We start from the raw sequence: 27,108 nt of genomic DNA, 5'->3' as shown, positions 1-27,108 counted from the left end.
ATGTTAAGTTTGACAAGAGGAGTGTGAAGTATAAGCGGGCCTAATACAACCCTCACTCTCCCCTCAGATGCTTGCACATTCTGTACGTATGCTGACAGCTCACAGACGTGACTGACAGCACCGTATGTGCACATGCAGCCAAGCAAAAAAAAGGCAAGAGAAGAAGAAAGAAGAAGAAAAGTCTTCAGCAGCAGCCTTTCCTGGCATCCTATCATCAACCTCAAGAGACACTTGGGTGTGCCTTAATGTGGACCATAACTGTCCAGTGGTGGACATAACTCAGAAACACTTAGATCACTGGCTCTTAATATAAATGTGACATGTTGACACCCTTGTCTAATTCTGCTATGATTTGAGCACGTTCTTACACACATTCCCCTCATGTCTCTCTCGGTGACTGCTTATGTTGAGTTATGGAGGCATGCGCTTCTGCTGGCGTTTATATCGTTTGTCACAGTAAATCTCAAGATTGCATGGGTGACGTTGTGCACACTAACTCATTCTAGTTATGTGTCACATTAGCAGATGGTGATGCAGTTGCACTGGTGTGTGTGTGTGTCTTTTTGTGTGTGTGTACATGCATACCAGGCAGGGGAGTGAAACCACAAGGCTGTTTATCGAGCTCATAGGAAATGGGTGTTGTTGAGAGAGAACTCGTCACACCACCACATCCTGTTTTAGGGGGGTAGAGAATGTTCACATGCTGTACAGTTGACATTGTGTTATGTTGTGACCACATCACAAAGCACACAACTCTTTATACTGTAGATGGCTGTATGGAAGCCCAATCATAGATAGTTAATAACAGTAAGATCGAACACAATTGAAAATCTTAAATAGTAACCACAAATTTTAGATGTTAATTAAAAATGTAAACTATTGGAATGGTATTTTGCTGTATTCAATCATACACTGAAGTATTTAGGAAATGTAAAAGCAAATATTGTATTGTTTATCATTGTTGTTCATATTTGTCTTACAATTCTTGAATTCAGTAGGTGAATATGGCCTTTGCCATCCCTATTTATTCGATGCAAGTAGAAATTTCATTTGGCATGTTCTTACACATGAACAGTTGTTCAAAATATAGATTTTCTGAAAATATTATATTGTTTGCCGGCATAATGACACAAAAATCTCTTGAGTTGAACTAAACTTTATGGAGGGCTTGGAAGAACGTACTGGTGCAAATTTGGTGCAGATCCAGGTAAAAGTGCAGTTCGTTATTAAGAAATGTTTATTTGTTAGATTCTCAGCAAACAATACACAAGAAAATGGTAAATAAATACAATAGTTTTTTTTACCATTCCACTCTAGTGGATTCTAATCAACTATAAATTTGCAAACATTTCCTTTTCTCCCCTTTGTGTTCATTAAAGTTATTTGATTGTGTTATATTCACAATGGCATCCACCTATAGTATTTCTGTCATTAACTCCTGACTCCTCTAACTTGTCCCATATTTATCATGACGTAATGCTGGTGTACTGTACCTAATAGCTTGGCTGCCGAGTGACTATGACATCATTTAATAGATTATTTTGCCATGGTGTAGAAAGTTCTCTGATATTGTACTCCTCTGAGATAGCCAAATAAAGTCTGAGATGTGTCACTGTACAGTTTTACACGACTGCAAACTTTACAAATTTCAAAAGTAATATATTGTGTATTTGACTGTGCAGATGTTGTTTAGTCTAGAGACAGTGCCACTGAGGAAAAGACAGGACGCAGAACTGGAGGTAGCAGAGATAAGGATGCTGAGGTTCTCATTGGGAGTGACCAGGATGAATAGGATCAGGAATGAGTACATCAGAGAAACATTACATGTTAGAGGCCTTGAAGATAAAGTCAGAGAGGCCAGACTGAGATGGTTTGGACATGTCCAGAGGAGTGATAGTGAATATATTGGTTTAAGGATGCTGGGTTTAGAGCTGCCAGGTAGGAAGCATAGAGGAAGACTAAAGATGAGCTTTATGGATGTAGTGAAGGAGGACACAAGGGTAGGTGTGAGAGAGACAGCTGCACAAGACAGGGTTGGATGGAGGAGATTGATTTGCTGTGGCGACCCCTGAAGGGAAAAGCCCAAAGAAATAGAAGAAGATTCAACTCTGCGGCTGTACCTAATGTTGTGGCCGGTGGATGTCCTGCATTGCCATACCCAAGTGATCTACAGTATTTGCACCTCAGCCTCAGCATTGTGTAATCATTCTTTAGATGGTTTTTTAGGATAGGGTATTGCAAAATGCACATTATTTGCACTACATGAGGGCATGTAGTCAGTTGTGTGCTCTTTTTCTAGGTTATGTTTAAATAATTACATAACATTTTTCCTGACAAAACATTATTCCGATCCCAGTACATTTTGTACTGCCTTATACTGTGTATGGATTTTAGTTCATTTGGCCATTTTTATATTTGGAAATTGTAAATTTAGGCAAAAAATACACACAAATTTGCTTCAATTTGCATATGTTTTTGACGAATAATAGGCCGTATTAAACCATAAAACAACATGATTTGTTAATATAGTTTTGAAAAATCAGTGACACTTCAAAATTGGAACTGCGAATTGGCGAGGGACAACTGTAGTAGTATTCCATCATTGAAAGGATTCAGTCTGACATCAAACACCACTCCTCCACCCACCCCATGCTGAATTTTCATGAAACCTGTGAGTTCTGATTAAAACCATGGTATTTCATCAATCACAGTGGGCCTTAACATTTCGGCTGAACTAACCTGTCTTTAAAGAAAAACTTAATAATCATTTGGCTGCCTACTTTTAGCTTTCTTTAGCTCCTTTCTCTTCCGCCAGCCTGATTTCTTTCTTTGTGTCTCCAAATGAGTCGCAGAATGAGTCACCCTTGTCCTACCAGGTGGAATGAACCATTTCGCATTTTTGCAAGGTGAATGTAGGGACTCTCATTTGATTAAAGCAACCTCATTAATGAGTTTTCACAACAAAATGTATTTTTACCCTTAACACCCATAAGCTGACTGGAGCCGGCTCCATGGTGTTGTACTCTTGAAAAGCTTCTTCATCTTTTTATTGTTCCCTCTCACTTTAACATCATACCCCCACCTGCTGGACATAAACTGTTATGTCGTTAACATATCAGTTACATACTGTGAAATGCAAGGGTACAGTGTGATTTTATAATTATTTGTTGTAATTTTACATGTTGTGATTACAGTTTACTGTGAAATAGTACAGTTAAATGCTGTGAAAACCTGGTCATCTCTAACAGTGCACATTATGTTGACATGTTAGTATACTGAATGTTTTAAAAGAGATTCATGCTCGGATTGAATGTGCCAGCGATGAATGAGTCAGCAATGAGTATGTCATAAACTGGCTCTTTATAGATCTCAAAGTGGATGCATATACCACACACACACACACACACACACACACACACACACACACACACACACACACACACACACAGTGCAGCTGTTTTTGACCACATGCACAGTTATATAGCAACGGGATGTTCGAGGGTGGATGCAGGAGGTGTGAAGGTTCACACATGCAGGGACAAACCAAACATGGTTCTTGAGAACTACTGTTCATTTGGATAGAATAACCAGTTTTTTAAATGTATTTGAGTTGATTGAACGACATATTACATCCAGTACGATGCAGTACAATTCTGCACCATTACAAACTATAAAACAAAACAATAATAACAAAAATATTGTTGTCATTCTAAACTCACAATCATATTTCTTCAAATAGTGGTTGGGTCAGTTTCATCACCCAAATGACGGCTGTGTGGAGGCATTTTTGGGGAGAGTCATTCACTTTTTAGTGGATCAGGCACCCACTGACGAAATTACACAATGGGTCTATGGTACTACGCAAGACTGATACGCCCTTAAAACACAGCTCCCTCATACCTCTTCCATACCATCCTGCTAGCGAAGGAAGCTGACAAGCTGAATACTAAATGCAAAGTTCCAAATATGCCTCCCACACTTATTAACTGCACACTTATTAACAGTATAAATGCATAGGTACTCACTACCAATGAATGCTAATGAGTCAGGGGCTAACTGCTTGTCTATTGTTATTCCCGTAATGACAATCATATCTTAACTTGGGTTTACATTACTGAAAGTTTTGAAATATGATTTTTATTTTACGTTTGTGAAAAATATCAACTCTTGAAGAAAAAAACATGATCAGTGAAGCATAAAGACATAAAAAAAGTCAGCTTTTTTAACAGTGGTCCATGTATGCTCTTCATATTGTCACATAAATTATTACCAATTTGGGGTATATGTGATGTGTTTTGTTTGGAAAAAACAAAATATTTGGAGAAAAAAAATCATTTTTTGCAGATAAAAAAAAAAAAAAAATCCACACATTTGTGTGTCTGTGAATGCTGAATGTGTAGAGATCCACTGTACAGTGCACACACTGGATGGTTCAAGTTGTGATTATCAATTAACTGAATGAATTATACAGGATCCAATAGGAACCATGGGTCTGCAGTGGTGCAGAAATGAGGCAGCAGAGGGATGGACAGAAGGAAAGTCGCTATCTGCTTTGCTGCCATGTGTGTACAAGCAACACAGAGCTTCACAACATTCTTAGATGTCAGATGTCAGTTTGAATACGTATTAAGACAGACATGTTTTTTTCACCACTTTCTTTGCCCAGTCACATGCACACACATCCTCTCCCCCCCAACTACCGACACACACACATTTGTGCACAACTTCAAGATGAGCGTCTTTGATTGCTGGGCTCATAGAGAGACAACATTATGATAATGTCCTATGAGTGGCGGGGGTGGGAGTGGGATCGGTGTCATCTTGTCAGATTGGCAGAAGCAGCATGGAGCCCACTATGTTTACTGTTGTCTTAGTTACCACCTGCATTGCTTTTTCTTTCTTTTCTGGTCTGGAGCTCCCGTCAGATATGGTTATCACCCTCATTAAAAGAATTTCTACCTTACAGTATTCCACACTCTTTATCATCATGTCTGGTAGTGGCTCTCCAGCATCAGGCCATTTTAGACCTTTAGGCATTTTTTTTATCAACATCATTTTGCAAGAATAATATTTTTCTTAAATCTATGAATGTATACTCTTTGTTTCAACAATGACACTTGGGCTGCTTCATTCCTGACTTCAAAAGATTATTGGTCTAATGGTCACAGCCAAGTATGATGGATTCATTCATTCATTCATTCATTCATTTTCTACCGCTTTTTCCTCACAAGGGTCGCGGGGGGTGCTGGAGCCTATCCCAGCTGTTTTCCGGCAAGAGGCGGGGTACACCCTGGACTGGTCGCCAGCCAATCACGGGGCACATATAGACAAACAACCATTCACACTCACATTTATACTTATGGACCATTTGGAGTCACCAATTAACCTAGCATGCATGATCAATTAATTCATTGACAAATACATACACTGCATTCTAACAATTGGCTACTCTATGTCTGTGGTCAGCTTTTTTGCCACTTAAATAAGGTTTTGGAGTGCATGAGAAAGTGGAAAGGAAAATCAAGCTTTATATGACCACAGGGTCATGTATTAACAAGCATATCCTAGCAGCAACAGAAACAATGCTGTAATCGCATTAGGGCTCAAACTGCTCAGCTAACAATAATACCACTGATGAGTTCATTGGAAACAACAGTACGCCAAGTGTAACTAACACTAACACAAACAGCTGAGTAGTGCAACCAATATTTTAACGTGCACTCATATAGGTAAAAGCTACATCCACTACAGCTACTGCAGTCTTGTGTGGAAAACAACACTAACCATAGAGACCTCAGTGGTTAATTGCTTTTGCAGGCTACACTCCCAGCAATTATAGGATGTTCAGATGGTACCCGAATAGAGGCGTTGTTGTTGCAGCTTGTTGTTGTCGTAATTTTTTGACCGTACATTTTTTAATATGATGGGTGATCAAACTCAGGGCGTTTAATAGTGTACTGAGGTGTGGTGAGGTTCATTGCTGGTGACGCATTGATTCCTTTGTAGGTTTTTTGTTTATGGTAATACAAGTTTCTTAATCCCAAAAAAGAGGTGAATAATTCACTCTGGTCAAAATTTTTAATACTTCTTAGAGCCTTTTTTTAAATTTTATATACTGAAAAACATTTGGCTTTCTGATACAAAGTTCTGATACTTTGTTGTGAAAGTTTAATCTCTGCCTGCGTCCCCTGACCGTGGACATATTATCTTGTACACCCACCCAAATTATGCCTTTACCGAGGTACTAACCCTCAGTTTAAATTTGTACTGTCATTACCTTATTTAACACCATGGGATAGACACAAGAAATTATTGTCAATTGTCTTAATAAGGACAATTATGGAGAATAGGCGATCACATGCTTTATGTAAGTGTATCAGGAGCCAGTGCGTTACCAAGGAGTGATTTATTTCATTAACCCAGCTAGATGGCTGAAGCTTGCTAATCAACCTTGTCACACGTCCCATTAACTTCTCACTCTATCAACGAGGCCCTCGCTCCCTCTGACTCACATACACACAAACACACAAGGTGATTCGCTTTCTTTCAACACAGCATTATCGCTTGCAGTGGCTTTTTTTTTTCCAATACAGTCCTGCCTCTGTCTGGGCCCGGCCCCATTAGCTTGGCCAGTCCCATGGGTTTCCCAGCTCCGATGAACCCTCTGCTGCCCTCTCAGATTAGTGGACTCCCTGAGAAAAGCCCTTCATTGATTGAACGGGATCCTCCTCCCCCCCTCTCACAATGTCGGCTCAAGGTTAGCACAATGACACTCGCTGCTCTCTTTCCAGGCACACTCAAGTGCTATACTTTTGAGATGAAAGGTTTTATTACAGGTATTTTTGTCATGATTCCACTTTCATAATTCATAATTACTGGCATCCACTTCCATTTGACTTATCTCTTGACTCTTCTCCCTTCAAATATTGGATAAATTATTATTTTTTTGTTAAAACATTCCACTCTAGCCTTTTTCATTTTTTTTAATCATCACTAAAACCAACAAGGAGCCACAAGAAAAGCTACATCATCATGAGTACCAGAGATATTCACTGTTATGCATTGCAAATGAGCCATGAGGAAGCACTTACTTTGAGTCCCACTTGAGGCAATGAAGCTCTTGCAGAGGAAATAGCAGAGAGATGAAAGATTTGGGGCAGTGTGTAGCAGGGAGTTGGATAAATGACTGGATTGGGAAGAGACGTTTATCTTTAGATGTTAAACTTGATGGGCGTGTACAGAGGTGAAAGCATTATTTTGGTCATTCAGGCATGAATGTTGGCCTGTCTCTTTCCTCCCCATCATAATTCAATATATACAGTTTAAGCTGGAAAACTGCTCCTGCTGCCTGTATCTGGTTTCCATGGCAACAGATTTGCGAAGGAAGAGTGCCATCTGTATGTGTCCATGTGTCTGTGTGTAGTGTTTTCTGATACACTGCAATTGATTGGTTGTCGGGGAGCAGCTGTTGACCTCTCACAGTCTCAGGGGTCTCTTTGTATTCTTGCACATATCCCAAATCAATACACACACATACATGGGAACACACTCACACTCATACACACTCGCAGACGGGTGACAAATTAATAATTAATGGCTGGAGAAACATTACAAATGCAGATGTGTCTCACCCAGAAGGATCACTGAATGGTGTGATGAGTCTGGTAATGTTGTGAATTATGACAGTCTCAATCTAAATAACACTGACAGCTCAAAATATTTCATACCCTGGCCACATTTTTATTAAAGTGGATTTTTATGGGGAATGTATGTCTTTGATGGTAGGTGGTAAGACACCGTGTTAAGAGATCGGCTATGAGTGTTATTTTGGCAAAATGTGCAAAATTATTCATAGTCTTTGCTCATGCTTTGAATTCATACCTTCATTTGTCCAATAGGCTGAGAAATAGGAATGAACACTTGCACTAAAACACAAAGACCGGCTATAAATCCTTTATTGAACACCTGAAAAAAGGCAGAATTAATATTTATACGTTTTCCTCTGTTATATCCTTCATATAAACAGACAGTGTGGCATTGTGAATGAAAACCTACACACAAATAGACTTATTAATAATTTATGTCAACCTGACTTGGGAAACCTTACAAATGCAGATGTGTCTTGGCCAGAGAAGTTTTGATGAATAATGTTTTGTGAATCATATACAGAGGCCCATATGAATAGTAAAAGAAACACACAGTGAGAATTATCAATATGGTTCAGTGAGGAAAGTATACATTTTTAACTTCCAACTTGTTCCTCCATATGCTGCCAATCACACAATCAGAAATACCACCGGGGTCTGATGAAATACCTCTCGGAGATTATTCCACTTACACACAAACATTAAGTACATTGGAGGGCAAAGAGAGAGAGAAAAGGTCACCTGATATAATTTGCATTGCTTGTTGCTGTTATAGGAACATTTTCCATACATGGAAGGTCAGGTTTTGCATTAGAACAAAATAGCAACTTTTGACAATGAAAAAGTGGTGGGACGTGTATAGCTTGACATTTAAAGGAGAAAAAAAAAAGTATTCGAACACTGCGTTGTGTTGTCTCACTGAACACATATGTTCAATTACACCGTGCTTGTCAGCATCATCTATAGTCATTTTAGTCATGGTTAATGAGCCAAACATGTCTTGTATGGAGACAAAGACAATAAAACATGTTTATAGATTCACCCAAGGGTTGGCATAGTGTTTCTCTACACTCTAATACACTATAAAACAGCCTACCGTCACATTTACATGCTTAGTTAGCACCCAAACTATAGAGTGCTCAGTTAAATGGAAGTGTCTCTTTTTTGCAAACAATAATGTAATTCTCCTCTTTGCATAGAATCTAAGGTCACAAGATATGTATAATAGTATGTATCATAATATATGTTTTTACTGTTACCCAAATAAATACTCATGCTCAGAAGAGAATTGCTGTTTATTGATAACCAGTAGTGGAAGTAAAGGCATTAAAAAATAATTTTTCCAGTAATAGAAAATGTAATTAATTACTATTTCAAAAGTAATAACACTATTAATGTTACAGACGGTGAATGGGATGTATTATTATGCATCAACGATGTGGATGTTGCTTTAATCACCACTTTTCCCTGCTGTGACACAGGGAACCAAATAGCTAGTCAACTACAATTGTGGTTGTTGCTCATTCTCAGGAAAACACTGCATTTTGGTAGAGAATTTCAAGTCAAGGGCTCAGTGTTCTACAATAAGTCCTGTCATGTGTCCAGGGGTACGCGTACTACAAAGCATACAACGTATTTACAAGTTGAACTGCAAGTTGATTGTGACAAATTCATACGTGTTGGTAGGTCTGCATAATATTTAAAGTCGTCCATGCCTCTCACGCTTTACCGGAACCTACTGGATTTAATGTTTTATTTTCAGAAGATGGCCAGTGGGATACATTGTGGCTGTCAATCACTGTTCACTTCTGAAGGCAAGCCGGCTCTTATCCAGCTTTTATTTGAGTGCATCCAACGATTTAAGCAGCGTTTCGCCATTGTGTATTTTCAGAGAGTTAAAGTACTAGTAAACCACTGATCAATTTCAGGTGGAGGTTCAAGATATGTGGAGATGTTGCTTCCAGAAGGCGCGCATGGGCGAGGTGCTACCAGATGGAGGCGATGTCGCTCCTCCTCCTCCTGCTCTCCTCTGCTATGTTCAGACTGCTGGGTGAGATCATTACCAGACACCAAGCTCTGAGCTCTGACATTCACGAATCGGGAAAGCAAAGCGAGAGCAGCAGTGAGAGCCCTTGCCAAGATCCCATGCAAGCTGCAGGAGGAAAGCCACCCTAAAGCACGCCGGTCTCCTGTGTTGGAAAAGCTCGATCCTGTATAGCTGACAATAGCCCGCTTGGAGACGGTTCTTGCAGACGGATGCTTGCTTGTTTTGGTTGCGGCAAATAGCCTTAGCACCTCTCCTTCTCCTAGTGGAGCGGATTTGTGAGGGATCTTAACAAGGCGACGCTCCGCCACTGGCCGGGATCCTGCGAGACGCCCGGGGCAGGCTCTCTGTCCGGCTGCCAGTCAAGCCGCATAGAGACCCGGAGATAGCTTGGAGTTGGACTTAAACCTCTCTGACTGGATTCTTCCTCCCTCCCTGTGCGGCTTTTTTGCTTTCTGTCATCACATCGGCTGCAAATCCAATTTTGCTATTTTTTTCTCTCTCTTTCCCATGCAACATTGACGCCATTTTCGTCGGGGTTTTGTGTCAAACAACATACAAGTATATTCCAGGGGCCTCTGACAGCTCCCCGGGAGGCTGTCATCCTATCCGTCGCTTGTGTAAAATGTGTCTAAATGGATTGTAAATGATCTTGATAAATAATTTACACGTCCGAGCCCAGTGTGTGACAACATTAGACATGGGTAAGTGGCCGCCTCCTACACCTAAATACATCTCCTCTGTCAATGTTTCAATGTTGATGTTATAATCTGCGTTGTCTGCTTTTTATTGATGATGCCATCAATTGATGATGTACATAACCATGCACACAGAAAGTACCACGTGTACTTTTATAGTATTTTAGTTTTCACTGGGGTTCTACCCTTGACACATTTACAGTTTCTAATCTTATTATGTTGCCCAGTTAATTCACATCATTAAACACATTAGTTTACATTGTGAGAGAGAAAGATGGACTAAAGATGGACCTAAAGCTATGGAAATACACAGGAACCTCTAAAGTTGAATGCGCCACAAGTCGTATAATTCAGAATTTGACCAAATATTTCAGTGAAAATAAAGAAAGTCTCGAAAGTTTTGTATTGCTTGAGACCTCAGTTCAGCGAGCATCAATGGATCTTTTTGGGTTATACGATTTCCTTTTCTTTGGCTTTTTTTTTTTGCAACACATATAGGAATAAAAACACTGCAAGGGAGGGAAACACAGGCTTATTCGGAGAAGGAAATGTCAATAATGAGACCACTATGCTGCTTAGTTATCACTGTCAATTTCATAGTAGAATATCCTTTCACATGTTTAAGAATATCACTTCTAAGTATTTAACATTCTCACTATGGTCACAATGTTTTTAGCGGCGTGGATGGAACATGCAGCCAATGTTGATTTCCCCCAATGGGCGTTTTACAGTGTATAATTTCACTTCACTTTTCCCTTTCACTTTTATTTCCTTTGCCACACCAGAAGAGTCTGCATAACACTTGGGAGACATAATGGTGGTTAAAGTTAACTAAATAAGAACAAAAGTGCCTGTGAATATTCTTATTCATCCAGGTCATTTTATTGGAAGTTGCAGCAAGATATTGCACCAAGTTCTCAAACTAGAGCTGTCCTATCTAGTCTGATTTATGTTTGTTGATGAAGCGTGCTTGGATGAGAGGCGAAACGTCTTCTAAGACCACCTGAAGAGTCCAATTACGATCGATTTCAATGCCCTGAGAAGAACAAAAGTAATGTTGTCCTTCATCAGTAGAGTGTCACGACTTTGTGCAGTATTATTCCACTGACATATCACCCTGCCTTTGTATCTGTCAGCCGCGCAAGTGGCTAGTTGTCTTTTTGTATTTGTACAGTATTAATGGCTGATGACCACTCCAGGATGTACCCCACCTCTCGGCTGAAGTCAGCTGGGATAGGCTCCAGTGTAGCCCCGTGACCCTAGTGAGGATAAATGACATTGAAAATGGATGGATGGGAGTGCATATGTAACTATGAAACATTGTGTAACATGGGGCGCCATAAAATTTTATATTTTTAAGGTATTAACTTATTTTTACAATTGTTTGACATTTAAGATTCCTCCCACATTCCAAAAAACATGCTAGGTTAATTGGCAAATTATCCATAGGTATGAATGTGAGTGTGAATGGTTGTTTGTTTATATGTGCCCTTTGATTGGCTGGACAACAGTCCAGGATCTACCTCGCCTCTTGCCTGACAACAGCTGGGATAGGCTCCAGCACCTCTGTGTGCCACCCTCGTGAGGATAAGTGGTAGAAAATGAATAAATGAATGAATGATATTTAAGAATGCGAGACGCAAGAGAATCACCTCTGAATCCCATTGCATTTGATGCTGTGTTCTGTCACTCGATGTGTTATTACAGAGTAATACCTTGGTAATTAGCGGAATTGGATTATGATGGCAGCTAAAACCCTGCTGTTCACCTATTTCTTCCAATGTATTGCTACTGGAGTGAATGTAGGGCAGTGGGAATCTATTTTCATCCCTTAAGTTACAATCTACACTAAGGAGATACACTAAGGACTAATTGTTGGATTCTTAGGTCTAAAACGGTACAGGTGTTCTCCAGTTTTAAAAGTCAAGATGGCACTTTAGAGGCTACCAGTGAGAAGAACTTGTTATGGTAAAGATGCAATTATGTCGTTTTTTATCTTTAATCTCCATCAAATAGCATCAGTCATGGCATTAGAGAGCATATGGCTGTAGCACGCTTTAAATAAATTGCTATGGATTTTTGCACAAATATGTGACTGCTACTCTTTTTATATATATGAGGTAGAGATGCTCTTGAGGAGGGCTTGTTGTTGGAGAGGTTGTTTTGTTTTCATTGGTCCCCTCTTAGGCGTCGTTCATCACCAGCTCAGAAGGGTTTCATGTGGCCCCTCTGTTGTATGACACGCTGCAGCTCAGAGTGATTTGCCGCTGTAAACTGTACGTCTGCAGGTGAGGCCTGAAAGGGAAAAGCAAGTAAGCAGTGGCTGTCAGCAGCCCCCACAAACCTCAGCCCTGGAAGATAAATAGACACGCCTGAATTAGCTGGGGAACGTGTGGAAAATTGGTCAGGTCTGTAGGATATATGGTGTGGAAACGCTGCCAGTGGATGTCTGCAAAAATAAGGATGACGGACATATGAAGAGAGATGCTTGTAACGAGGTGGAACCAAATGAAATTCTCTTGTCAACATGTATAACGAGAGCAGCATTTTGCGGTGCTAAAGACTGAACCATAATAAATACCTTATTAGATAATGAATCTTGAAATTAAAGCATGAGGAATCAATAAGGTGAATATTTTTCTGAGCTGGGTGGAAATAGGATCACAGGCAAAAGGGGAGAGATTATGAATGGTATCCAAGGACAAATCTAAGTGTTGGCAGGTTCTCTGAACAGAATATCAGCGCCGGATCACCTTTTGGCACAGCTCACAGGGCGAGAGGGAGGAAGTAGAAGGGGTAAGGTAGCACTGAGAGGAGGCAAATGAACAGAGGTTGATGGGAGTGAGGTGAGGAGGAGGAGGGAGACATTTGGGGAGTAACAGAGGTGTTTTTTGCTGACAGCCATTTTGTGGCTTCTGCCGCTGTTAAAACGTTAACATTCATGTGGGGTGGTAAGGTGTGGATGGTGCTACCTGGCCTGTGGCTCAAACAGAATGTGTATGCATTGGGCTGCTTTAAACATTTATAGCATAGTTTACGACGTTGTGGGCATTTGACAAAGTTTTCTTGATTGACTATGATGGAAATAACAGTTATGGAATGGGAGTACTTTTCTGAATGTTATGAACAACTTACATCCCATTGTTGTCATCACCAAATCAGTTGTACGTGGATTTAGGCTGACATCATGTTGCTCTTCTGTAGATGGTAGTTACAACCATTCACTGCACTCCTTTTTGTTACAATTCCTCAGTTTTCAGATATTTTGTATTTTTTTTTACATTAGAGTCGTGATGTAATCCCCTATATCTGAATCAATAATCTTACTGTCTTACTCTGCAAGCGGTTATGTGTTTACATATTTACCTATTTACAGTATGTTATATGTTTGTTTTTTACAAGAATAACTATAATTATGTTTAAATGTGGTGTGTAGCTTTGGTATGACAGGTTGGGTGGAAATGACTAATTGGTTCATTTTAAATCACCATCCAGATGCTGGAAATTAGGACTTTTATGGCCTTGAGCTTTAACTGTATGCCATCCTGTCTGCTATTATAATTAGGTATACTAATTACATTATGTAGTATGCAAGCTTTGCCTCACCAAAGTTCAAAAATTGTAGTTTCTTGCAAAGTAAAGACCAAACGCAATACCTAAGGCCATATGAACACATGCACCAAACCAGACAAGGTGAACAACTGTTCCTTTCTGAAATAATGGATTTTCAGTTGAGAAAATGATGCATGCCACCACTACATGTAGAGGAATTGGAAGGCTGAGGCCATTCCTTTTGATTGTTCCACCCAGTCAACGATTGAACTTGTAGAAGCATTGTTACATGTGATTGGATGGGAATGGAAGAGGGGTAGAGAGACATGAAAAATGAAAATGGCAGACTGGCAATGTTCATGATCCCTGTGAGATGGCCGAACCCCTGCTCATCAAAGACTATTCACCTTGTAAAATCACACAGGCTTGTGTATCTCTGTGTGCGCATGTGTGTGTGTGTCAGCTATCAAGCGATGTGTTGCTGGGTATGCAGCCTTAAAAGGTTGTGTTTCTGCTGCCATCTCTTGCTCCCCTTCTCTCTCCCTCTGTTTCTTTCCACATGCACATATGTAAGTTTTGACTGTGTGTCTGCACCATTCACCTCCTCAGCTTTGTCCATCTGCATTGCATCATTGCTGCTTTATCATAATGGTCTCCAGAGTGAGAAGGAATCAAGATGATGTGCCTTTTACATCGAGCTCACTGAGTGACCTTATGCTATTTTGCGAGAGAGGCTGGTGTAGTGCTGGCAGTTTGGAGAACATAATAAAGCTATTTATGCAGCGAGTCTGGCCTCTCACAATCAAGCTGCTGTCTGAGGCGAGAGGTGCGTATGCATATGTGTGTGTGTGTGTCAGGAGTGTTTGTGTGCATGCGAGAGGGAGAAGAGACAGCAAGGCTTGGACTAGGTGAGGGAGGCCCGTGGAGGGGTCAGTCTTACATAAACTCAGTGCCTGCCTGCCAGTAACAGAGAACTAACACAGCTTAGGGCCGCAAGCACTGAGTGGGGGAGGAGGGATAGACATGACCCAGCTAAGTAGTTTACACAGTTCTGACCCAGAATGAAGATTGTCATAATTCATGTCAACATTTTGTTGTCACACTGAGACATAGTAGTAGGTCAATTCCTCTTTGATGCCTGTGGATGGATGTCTGTGTGGGATGTTGTGGTTGGCAGCTGTCTCTTTTTCCTGTCATTGTGCTCAGTCACATGACAGGCAGGGTGGCTTTCACACATGCCATGATGGCAAGTCACCAAGCTGACATTCGGGACAGGGAGTCTCCTGAGGAACAAACAGGGTCATATGGGCTTGGATCCAGTCTTTGTTTGTTGTTCATTTAAAAGGGACCATCGTGTCATGTTCTTTAGTGTGTAATTTACTGACAGCCAGTTTGTGCTTTCTGCAGTCAATGGGCTCCATTTCCAATAACATGGTATCACAATAATATTACACAGACCTGAAATATATACTATGATATTTATCTAATTGAAGGTCAATTCTTTCCCTCCCAACTTTATGGGAACAGTTTGGGGAATCCCCGTTTTTGTTCCAACATTTAACCTTGGGATGCCTAACCCTGGTGATGATTTGTGTTACTCCTCAATATAATCCTAGTCATGGTGTGGCTATCCACCCAGCCAAACTCCTCTCGTCCATGTGGAGGAGGCGTTGACATCTGAGATTACAGACGGCCAAAAAAAGCAGCACAAATCCAACTGCTACGACAAACAAAATATGTTCGACTACAGCAACAAGAGCCCTCTCTCGCTAACTGACGTTTGTGACACCGCATTGCACAACAACAACTGGCTTCAAGGAAGACAGTAAATCAATCATAAAATGTATTAGTTCATGTGTAAAGTAAATGGATGTCAGTAGCATTGAAGTTCAGAAGGTTAAACATGCAAAACTGCCGCAAGGGTTCTTTATGGCTTGTTAATATCACACTGGGGTGTTCTGAACTTTTATGAATAATGTTTTATACATTAGAAAGCACAATGGTTCAATAGGCTTTATTGTAAAAGGAATACAGAACACCCACCTCATTCTTTGCCTGTGGATTACACACAGTTTGTGTGTGGTCTTGTTGGACTACTGCTGTGGATTATGATTATTCAATTCAACTGTAAGCATGTGGTGTGAGGTCTGCTCGGTATTACGACTGAGATCAGCTGTTAGTACAGTAGCTTGGGCTGGTACAGAGGGAACAGACTAGGAAGGAGCTGGGAATTATTCCGTGTAACGTTTGTGCTGTAGCTTCATCTTACGTGGACATTTTTGACAAATATGTGCTTACAATCTTGTGAGAACAATTTGGGAAAATCCCTTTTCTGTTCTGGCATGACTGTTCCACGCTGGACCCGACAAGGTCCATAAAGGAATAAAATACTTGGATGGGTTTGATGTGGAAGAACATTAGAGCCTTGAGCTCAACCACCCCTGTCTCAACTCGAACTACACTTTGTTGGGCTGCGTGACATCTTAAGTCGTTTGTTTGACTAGTTTAACATATCTGTCCCTTTTTTCCCCAGGAAATTCTATTATATTGTCCTTATTTCCCGTAACCCTCGGGTTGCTGTAGTTTCCTGTGATTTAAACTGCTACTGCGATCGGAACCGGGACTAACATTGTGATTCTCCTGGGGTTGCTCATTTTTTAAAGGGGACCTATTATGCTAGTTTTTCAACCCTTTGTATTGAGTTGTGGTCTCCTATAGAGCAGCTACACACAATAACCTACACAGAAAAATTTTCAGATTTTCCAGAATTTGCACCTGTTCCATCTGTACTTCCTTTGATTTGTGCTTCTTGCTAAAACGGTCTGTTTTAATTTATTCCACCCACGTCCAAAGTGCTTCCGAACTATGAACCATATAAGGAAGTCAGCCCCTCTGTGACATCACATCACCGTGACATCACGGTTTTACCACACCTTTTCAAACCGAGCATCCCAAACTTCTTCTTCTTGTTTATGGTGGTTCGCTAATGTCGGACCATTTCCCGCTGACACAGCTACGTAATACGTACGCTGGCAGTGATAAACCAACGTAATACATAAAGTATGTACACTTAACGTCCACCAACAGCATTGTGCCCATCTCGCCACTATTGCATTTGACATTAGATCCTGTGAGTCTCAGGGTCAGGTATTTTGTTCATTTAAAATACCTTATTTTTTCCCCATGTGGGGTAATTATGTCATGTCACCTGTATTTACACATATGCAACTTTTGTTCCGTAAATAAAAATTCACCTGCATGCTCGCATGTGCAGTAATCCAAAGGAAGGAAGCCTTGATACCTCTGCATAATGGCTTCTACACCTTTTTTTCCTCCAGGGAGCAGGAATTGCAGCAAGGGTGCATTGATTATTCTGTCATTTGCAGAATAGAAGTATACAGTATTTTTTCCACGCAAGTGTGTAGATATGCCACTGCATGCATGTGTAAAAAAGTTCAGACGCTGGTTTTTCCAGACCAGCTCGTAAACCACATCTGGGGAAAGAATTTAGATTCCTTCCCTTAGACTTTCTGTGTTGCCTTCTCATTCCCCCTGTGTAATTCCCTCCCTCCTCTCCTGCTTTGGTGAAAAGAAAGAAAAAAAACAGAAGTCAGCTTCTTTCATTTTTCCTCCTTTGTGTCCTGAGGGTAACTTCAGCCTGGTTTTGGAGCATAGAAGAGGAATGTCTTATTTTGCACTGATCACTAGTGTCTGCATAACTTTGCTTCACATATGCGGGAAGGCTGAAATGAGGGATGGAGAGAGGGAGGGAAGATTAGAAAGACGTGATGAAAGAGGAGAGCAGGGGAGAGAATGTCAGTGAGGCAAAAAAGTTTGTTTTTGCTTGGGAGAAAATGTAAATTAGAGCATTTCAGCATGCCTGCACAGCTCTCTGGTGAGTGTGTGTTTTCCTAAACACATCATACAACAGGCTGCTAATGCTAATAAGCGTCAGTGATGGGATGTCAGCCTTGGGAATTCTTGTCTTCTTTTGGTTTGCTGATCACATATTTCACCTGCTCTCTCCTCAGATTCTCCCTGGCTTCCCGGCGTTTCTGTGGGCCAACCAAGCCAACCTCAGTAGCTGATTGACAACAACCCAGCAGCCCAACTGACTTCCATTGTCTTTTGTCTGATTGGCTGGCTGCCACAGCTTCCCCCCATCCTGACTGGCTCTGGCGGGAGAGTGGATGGAGCCAAGGGATCTGGTTGGCTCGGCCCGACCCAAAGAGGCGGAGTTACAGGGAGGCAGGGTGGAGCGGAATGAAGACGGAGGAGCGCGAGGTATTGGCTTGGCACGCGGTGATGATGTGATTAATGGTGGCATCAGCGAAGGGGAGGGGCTTGAAGAACAGGGAGAAGGGCTTCTGGAAGAACAGGAGTTCTCCATCAAGGAAGCAAGTTTTCAAGAAGGAAGTCTAAAGCTGAAGATCCAGACCACCAAGCGCACCAAGAAGCCCCCCAAGAACCTGGAGAACTATATTTGTCCACCAGAGATTAGGATGACCATCCGACCTCCCGCTGGAGAGGGTAAAGGGGGGCGTCAGGTGCGAACAGGAGGCGGGGCCATAGCAGGGCGGGGTCAAAAGGATGACGAACGAGGACCGCCCAGAAAAAGGGTAAGTCTGCTGCTGCCGTGATTAGTGTAATTGACTTAGGGGTCTCACGCAGCTCCTGTTTTTTTGCTGTGAATTTCACATTTTTCACTTGATCTGGGAATTAACCACTCCCTACCTTCCACGCTCCACCTCACTCGCTCAGTAGCTCCTCTCCCTGCTTAGTTACACAGGGTCAAAGTTTGCTGTGTAATTGAAACCAGTCACGGCTAGCTGAGATCATGGTGACACAAACACACAAACACATATACACACCATGCACACACATGTAGGCGCTGAGAATAGAGCTGACATAAGCAAGTGACAGCTGGTGTCTGCTCTCTCCATTTGTGGTCATATGCAGACCTCTCCTGTCTCCTCTTCACTCCCCTTTTTCACCCCCCTCCATCACACCCGTTACACATGCACTGGTGTTCGGTGCATGTGACACTGTGTACGTACAGGTCCTTGGGGGAATCTAGTGTTTGCAGAGTGTGTTGACCTACAACGTGGAGTGTGTGTGGGTGTGTGTGTCTAAACCTGACAGCCATCTCAATGGCTTTGAGCTCGACAGGCTCAGCAGGAGCGAGGGTGTCATGTAGTCAATATGATCCTGGACACAGGTCTCTTGTGCTGATGCCTAGTTACCCTCCAGTCAAATTCTGTGGCGTTGTCAATAATAATAATATAATAATAATAAAGTATTTTCCATTGTTACTAGCGACCAAATGTTGCTTTGCTTGAATAATCTTGATAAACATCAATCATCTTACCGTCTTACCAATTGTATGCTTCCAACTGTATGGGACAGTTTGGGGAAGGCCCTTTTCTACTCCAGCATGACTGTACCCCAGTGCACAGTTCAAGATTCATTCATTCATTCTCTACCGCTTATCCTCACAAGGGTCGCGGGTGTGCTGGAGCCTATCCCAGCTGCCTTCGGGCGAGAGACGGGGTACACCCTGGACTGGTCACCAGCCAATCACAGGGCACATATAGACAAACAGCCATTCACACTCACATTCATACCTATGGACAATTTGGAGTGGCCATGTGTCCCAATCCTCCACATATTATACTCCATGTACACTACCGGTCAAAACACTGTAATTTCTTTAGGTAAAACCTCCATTTTTAATGATGGTCAGCCTCTGTTCCTTTTTTCTTTTGCCATTTTTGTATCAACAAATTACTTTCTCCAACTGTTCAACTGATATTCCCAAGTGTAGAGTGTCATCGTGTGTTCTGAACACTGTTTGTAGTAAGTATTCCAGAACTTGGAACACCTGTAGGAATTAGTTTCACCAACTGCCAAGGCTTGATCAACCTCCATTTCTGCAGAACAGCTTTAAATTGTTAACCCATTTTTTGGTCCCTGAAACAGGCCTTTTAGTATAGTTCTGAAATACACATTATTTTTCAGTTTTAGGTCATCTTTCCATGTATCATTTCTAGCTATTCATTGGGCTGTTCTTAAACATTGTACTTGTGGCGTATAAGTATGTGCATTTTGATATGTACATGTACATTACTTAAACCAAGTATAAATGTGGCACCAGTCAGGAAAGGGGTTAGAAAATCAGACTCAAGTTTTCCCATTACAAATTATGTAAATGTCATTAATCCATCCTAGACAGTCAAAATGTTCACAAAAAAAACCTTTGAAAAACATTTGAAAAAGATTTTAAATGCATATAAATGATGAATGAAAGGGATAATTGAACAGAAAATGAAAAGAACATTTTGCTTTGTTTTGTGATAGAAATACTCTAACGAACGTAGTTGTTTTTAAGGAAACAAACAAGGTCAAATTTGTTGGCATGCTGGTGATCTTACTCTTAACAGTATCAAACTAGTACCAAATACTGTCATGTTATTGTCAGTAGTGGATTCTATTATCATCAATAGGTGCACTGCAGATGAATATTCCTTGTCCAAAGTGATCCAGGCTATAAGAGTCTAGACAATGTCTAATGTGATTAAAATGAGACCCCAAATGCAGTTTAGTGTTTGTTGCAGTTTTTGTATCAGTGAATAAGCTGAGGGACATGAAGCCTACATCCAGACGTCTGGGCTGCCAAGCCTAATCTGGCACCACCGGGCCCCCATTTGGATTGCTACTGTATGATTGACAGAGGTTGTCATAGTGACAGAGGGGGGGCTTCAAGCTGGTCCCAATTGAGGCTTGATGTTGGTTGTGGGGAGGGGCTTGTAGGATGTGTTGGTGTTGATTCAGATCACTTTCAAGCCTTCATCCCCTGCATTCTGTCCCTCCATCTCACACCCCCAACGTGTCCCCCCCACCCCCCACCCACTGCTCGCACATGCTTTCCCTCCATCCACTCATCACCTGCCAGCCCAAGGGTGTATTACAGGCAGAGTCAGTGGAGAGGAACGGGTTAAGGAGAGAGACCGGCCTGCTTTCCGCCTCTCTCTCTCTCCCCTCTGACTTCCATCTTCCATATGTGTGTGTGTTGAGGTTAAATACTCTCTTTGTGGTGTGTGTGGCTGTGTGTCAGGAGGGAAGGGGGTGGCGGTGTTGGGGAAAGGAGCAGATGGACAGCCTCTTTGCTTTCTATTGTATCGTGTCCATGTCAACTCTCTCACTCTCTGTCTCTTTATCTGTCCCCTCTTCAATTCATCTCTCTCCTCGTATCTTCCTCTTTCTCCACCACACTGCCTTCTTCTTCCACTCGTTCTCACTGACTGTTGTCTTGTAGCAGATGGCTACATGGGCAGCAACAACGGAGCAGAAGCCAGAGTGTGTGCAGGGGATGGGGAGAGGAGAAGGGGGCTGTGGAAAAAGGAGAAGGAAAGAGGAGGTGGGGGTCAGGCATATGGAGAGCCTGGTTAAGGGGCCCCTCTCACAGGGAGTGTGTATGTGCGTGTGGTAGCGTGGTGAATGGAAGAGGGGGAAAGGCGGGATACAATAGATACACATTAATGTAGAGATTTGACTCTAATAGACGGAAAGCCAGAGGGAGGAAGATAAGCATGTAGAGCAGCAGCAATAAAGACATGGAAATTACCTTTTCAGACATTCTGAGCTGTCAAAAATTCAGGCCACCCTTTTTTTGTCTTTTTTGTAATAATTAAGCTTTGTTCACATGTGCATGTGAAACTTTAACTCAAACAGTAAGGTCATTTTAGCCAATCAAAGTCTGAATAAAGTAATATTAATGAAATGCATGAAAACATGAAATCAAATAAAGGAAAACTTTTGGGGTTCCTCTGTGGGACCCAAACTTACTAAAATGCATCATGTACTGCCATTGTTTTGATATATGCAGTGGAACCGTGGTAAGCATGATTAACTGTTCCAGAAGGTCAGACTTTAACCAAATAAATACACATTTCAAAATGAATATGAGCAATATTGGCCGATTTCCATTAAAAAAAAAACCCAAAAAACATGTGATTGGCTTACCAACAAAGTGACGCATCTCGTATTGCATTTGACACAGGCTATGCCGATTGATACCAGCGTGTTTGCTGAGCTGTTACTCATCGTACTTTGCATGTTCATTTAAGTAGTAGCAAGCTAATAAGCTGCTAGCATTTTGTGCTAAAACACATTAAGAACACAGTTTGACTCACTCAATGTATTACTAACACGACAAGATGCACGCCGTATTTCCCGCTAGCCAGAAAATGTCACAAAACATGGCAGAATTTTGTCGTAAATTGTCGTTAATTGAAAACCTCGCTAACTGGGTCGAATGCTAACTAAGGTAAATTAATAACATTGAAATCAAGCGACACGACTAATTATAGCATACACGACTCTCGTGACGATCGCTAAAACAGCCTTTTGCGCAATAAAAACTGCCCATCTTTATACAGCAACCATTATACTGTCTTTTTGGCTGTTCACTCCCGCTATGCAGCCTCTCCTCCTTCACATCTCCACGGGGATCTACGATTGCTCCTCGTAGAGAAAGGGTGCTGTAAACAATGGATCAAGCGGCAAGCTATAAACGTAACAAGACGAACATCCATAGCTGCACACTTGCTTACGGGGTCGGTCACAAAAAACAATAAGGAAGTAATAAATAAAGCACTATTAAACACTAAAAACGCCACAGAACACATACAGCTGCCTTAGCTAGCTACCTTGAAAGATGAGCCCTCCACTTCAAATCCAGTCTATATCGATATTTTTCTATTATGCATTTTTGAGATGCTTTTGCAATATACTTTTGAACGCATATTGTTTTGAGAAGCCAAACTCTTTACTTAACTGTCCCTAACTGGAACTAGCACCAAAATCCGACCAAAACTCTGCCCACACAAAGTTGGGGGTGAGTCGCTTTTGACGGACTATCCCTTTAATCTGGATAATAAGTACACATGGTGCAAATTTCCAAAAAGTCATTTTCCAGTGATTTGTTAGTAGTGTGTGCAAAAAGCTGACATGTGTGGAAAATGCACGGTATGATCTTAAAAAAATCTATTTGCCCTGCAATGCACTTTGTTGTTTGTCTAAGAAAAGTACTGAATTAATAGCATGCCTAAATGATGCAAATAGATGCTAAGTTCATTCGGGTTTGCACTCGATCAATTCAGCAGCAAAAACTTGGGAAACGCAGCAAACAATGTGAACTGGTGTAGAGAAAGGCTTAAGGAAGTGCATGATATTTCATAGTAGACATTTATAACGATGCGCAGACTCCGCGTGTCAGGGGACAAACCCACACACATGCATAAATGGGATATGATGCTCTTCCCTTCTCTGTTTCCAGCTGACATCACACACATGCTGGACGTCCTCTCACACACAGCTCTTTGTCTGGCCATGCTGTGTGTGTTTTCAAGATGAATGCGTGTGTTCTAACAGATTGGGTCCCGGGTCAACCACTGCATCAGTCTTCCAGACACACACGCCGGTGCACACATCCGTCGCTCCAGCCCCGTGCACTCAGACACACACACACGCGCAAACACACACTTGCACATACATATCATGTTGAGTCCAGATTGCAGTTAGAGTGAGTGTTTTCCTGGTTATCAGTCCAGTTCTCAGGACACACCAAATGTGTCTCTTAATCCATTTCACTATCTGGGGGGAGAGATAAGCCAGAGCTTTTTCCAGGAGTGTGTCACAGTATGTGTGTTGTTGTTATTGTTGTTGATCTACGCACATGTGTGTGTTCATAGTGTACGTAATGATAGACACACTTATCTTGTCTTGACAGCCCCCTCTGCTTGGTGGTCCCCCTGGCTGTGTATGTGTATGTGTTGTGGCTTGGTGGTCTCCCAGTAGTATTTAGGATTATTATGTGTTAGTCAAGTGCATTCACAAGGAAATGAAGTCTGCACACAGTGGTCGTAACGAGTGTGTCTATGTCTGTGTGTGTGAGTGTGTGTGTGTGTGCACACGCAAAATGGTTAGGCTTTTGATGTCAGCTCTTTATCCCTGGCTGGGATGGCGGTTGGTGACCTGAGGGACTTGATGAGCTCATAAAATAGGCTTGTGTGTGTCAGGTTTGTGCGTATGTGTGAATCCTTTTACTTCCAGAGACCGTCCGAGTGATTTATGAATGTTTGTGCTTATGAAATGATCACCCCTAATGTGGCCTGACCAAACTCTCACATTTTTGGTGTCTGGTGTCATCATGGGCAAAATAGCCAGGCTTTTTTATTGTGTCTTCAGTGTGGACTCTTTGAGAGAGCAAGAGCTGGGAATGCTTTAAGGGGCGTTTCCTTGTGGTGGAAGGGGGATGGGAAATGTGTATGTATCTTGTGTGTATGTGTGTGTGTGCACATGCTGGGGAGGGGTGAGTGATTTAGCACTGCTGAAACACCAGCTGTCCATCTGTGCCTGACCCCCATACACACCCTGTACACACTTGAAACACACACCGACACCTAAACTGACACACACGCACACACACACACACACACACACACACACACACACACCTCATGTCTAACCTCTGATCTGCTTTTGGCTGACTCTCAAACCTGAAGAACGTCCAGACAAAACACATTCTGTTCACTGGGATCTCCCAGCAAATACACACACTTAAGTCCTACACAGTCTTCATCAGGCTAAGCAAGATTGCACACTAATCAGCTCAGTTGTCATCGGGCTGCTGCTGCTGTTTCTGCTGCTGCAGTGGGTCTCCGTGAATGACTCTGCAAGGTCACTCCCAGCGAGCGCACAAACACGCATGGACACACAAAGGAATGCTGAAGAAGAGATGAACTTTGACCCTGATGGACATTCAAAAGTTGAGGTGATAGCTGGATTCCACATTTGTGTAGGTCTAAGTGTCTATGTGTGTGTGTGTGTGTGTGTGCTCTCAATTGTTTGTTTGTGTGAGTAGGTCAGGGTTGAGACAACTGGAGTCTGGCCTTTGCTTTTTTACCCTCTGGGATGGATTTAATGTGTGTGTGAGCATATGTGTGCTAACCATTTGGCTGGGACTGTAGCTAATTTCTCAGTCAGACACACACACAAGCCGCTTCTCTATGCATCCTAGAGGTCAAGCCCCTTTCATTCACCGGTGTGCCCAATCATAGTGGGCTCTTGTTGGGTTTCAGACAGATGTAACCACACTGTATTAGTCAGTCTGGGGCTATGTTCACACTGCAGGTCAGTTCTGATTTGTTTGCTGTTTCAGATTTTTTTTTCATGTACACTACAGTTCAGATTTTATTCAAATGTGACTCAGGCCTCGTTCATATTTATATTTGTATATATGTATACATCTGATATGTATATGATGGACTGCAGTCTGAAGGGTCGGGTTATATATCAGGTCATATATCTGATATAACTGACCTGACGTCACTGAAAGACATGAGCCGCTGTGGTGTAGTGGTTAGCGTTATGGACTTCGGAGAAAATGCTCCGGGTTCCAATCTCCACTAGTAGGCATCATTGATATTTGTCAAGAAGGGCACCCGGAATATAATTCATTGAAAGACATGGTTGCGGTGCGAGACTTGGATAAAGTTACTCAACAATGTAGACTACTTCTTCTTGCAATGTATATTAACTTGGCTCTATTGTAAATCACCTTGCTACCTCAATATGATTCAGGGTATCAAATAAATAAATTACTATGTAGGGTTGGGCAACCTATCAATATTTTAAAAATATCGATATTTCGTTCAAGCATATCATTCATATCGATATAGACTGGATTTGATGTGGAGGTCTCATTTTTCAAGATGGCACGCCCGAGTGCCAGCTAGTAACGGCAGCTCTGTATCGTCTGTGGCGTTTTTAGTGTTTAATAGTGCTTTATTTATTACTTCCTTTCTGTTTTTTTGTGCCATACTGACCCCTTAAGCTATGGATATTGATCTTGTTACATTTGTAGCTTGCCACTTGCTCCATCGAGCAGCTGTTAGCTTTGAGCACCCCTTCGCTACACCGAGCGATGGGATATCACAGTAGAGATATGAAGGAGGATAGCGGGAGTGACCAGCGAAAAAGACGGTATAGAGGGTGCTGTATAAAGACAGTATCAACAATGTTTACCATCTGTCGTCATGGAGAACGTGAGATGGAAGCGCTACCGCGAGTACAGCATAATTGCACTGAAAATTGAACATTATATTTAACATTTTCTATATTTATTTTAAAAAGAATAGAATAGAAAAGTAACACAGATACCGACCTGAAATGTATTCATTCATTCATAGGATCAGAAAGAAATGCACATCACTGCAGCGATCTTTACTTCTGTAAACACATGTAAATGTATGTGTGTAACGTCACGCTTTTGCGCATCCATGTCACTTTTTTGGTAATATAAATGACCATATAAAAAATGCAATTAGAACAAAAAATGGGAATTTGACATATTAGCCTACAGTGTGAACATAGCCTCGCTCAGTGTATATTTTAATGAAAATCTAGAGTAGCTAAACACACTAAAAGAAGTGACAGCATCTCATGAAAGAGGCCGCTTCAATGAAGAGGACGGTGATGTTTTCAAGCAAAATTGAATATTTGGACAATGTGTGATATCATACTATTACACTACCATGCTTTTTTCTCTGTGTGTGTGCCCCCAAATGGAGGGCAAGTGGTTTTGAGAGGAGGTCCATGTGGGGTGTAGGTTAAGGTTGATTGAGAGTCAGGTGCAGTATTGACTTTCACTGTGTCTCACTTGAGGCGTAAGTGTGTTTGTCAGTGAAATCTGATGGCACCATCAGCTGCCTGGGACGTGCCTGTCAGAAGGTGTGTGTGTGTGTGTGTGGTGTGCCTGGAAGTGAGACTAAGACAGGGCACTGGTGTTCAAAAGCAATATAATCTTGATCACTTTATATTAGGGCTGGGTGAAATGGACCAAAAACTCATATCCCAATATATTTAGGTTGAATGTCGATATACGATCAGCTGCATGGTGGTTAGCATGTAGGCCACATATCAGGAGATCAGGAAGACCTAGGTTCGAATCTCTGTTTGGGCAACTCTGTGTGGAGTTTGCATGTTGTATGCGTGGGTACTCCGGTTTCTTCCCCCATTCGAAAGACATGCATTTTAGGTTAATTGGTGACTCCAAATCGTCCATAGTCCATGAACTCCATGAATGTAAGTGTGAATGGTTGTTTGT

At 41.7% G+C, this 27,108-nt stretch overlaps 1 protein-coding gene across 1 annotated transcript in view; it reads left to right on the top strand.

The window, feature by feature from the left end:
- Positions 1–9,708: 9,708 nt before the first annotated feature.
- setbp1 (SET binding protein 1) overlaps positions 9,709–27,108 on the top strand; it is a 40,512-nt gene continuing 23,112 nt past the window's right edge. Inside the window, exons 1-2 of the mRNA XM_058070413.1 lie at positions 9,709–10,394; positions 17,972–18,559. Of these exons, the coding sequence (XP_057926396.1) occupies positions 18,131–18,559 (429 nt within the window). The 5' untranslated portion in view covers positions 9,709–10,394; positions 17,972–18,130. The remainder of the gene's footprint in view (positions 10,395–17,971; positions 18,560–27,108) is intronic.

This window comes from Doryrhamphus excisus, chromosome 4 (genome assembly GCF_030265055.1).
Source record: "Doryrhamphus excisus isolate RoL2022-K1 chromosome 4, RoL_Dexc_1.0, whole genome shotgun sequence".
NCBI lineage: Eukaryota > Metazoa > Chordata > Actinopteri > Syngnathiformes > Syngnathidae > Doryrhamphus > Doryrhamphus excisus.
This window is presented reverse-complemented; position numbering and strand designations above follow the sequence as displayed.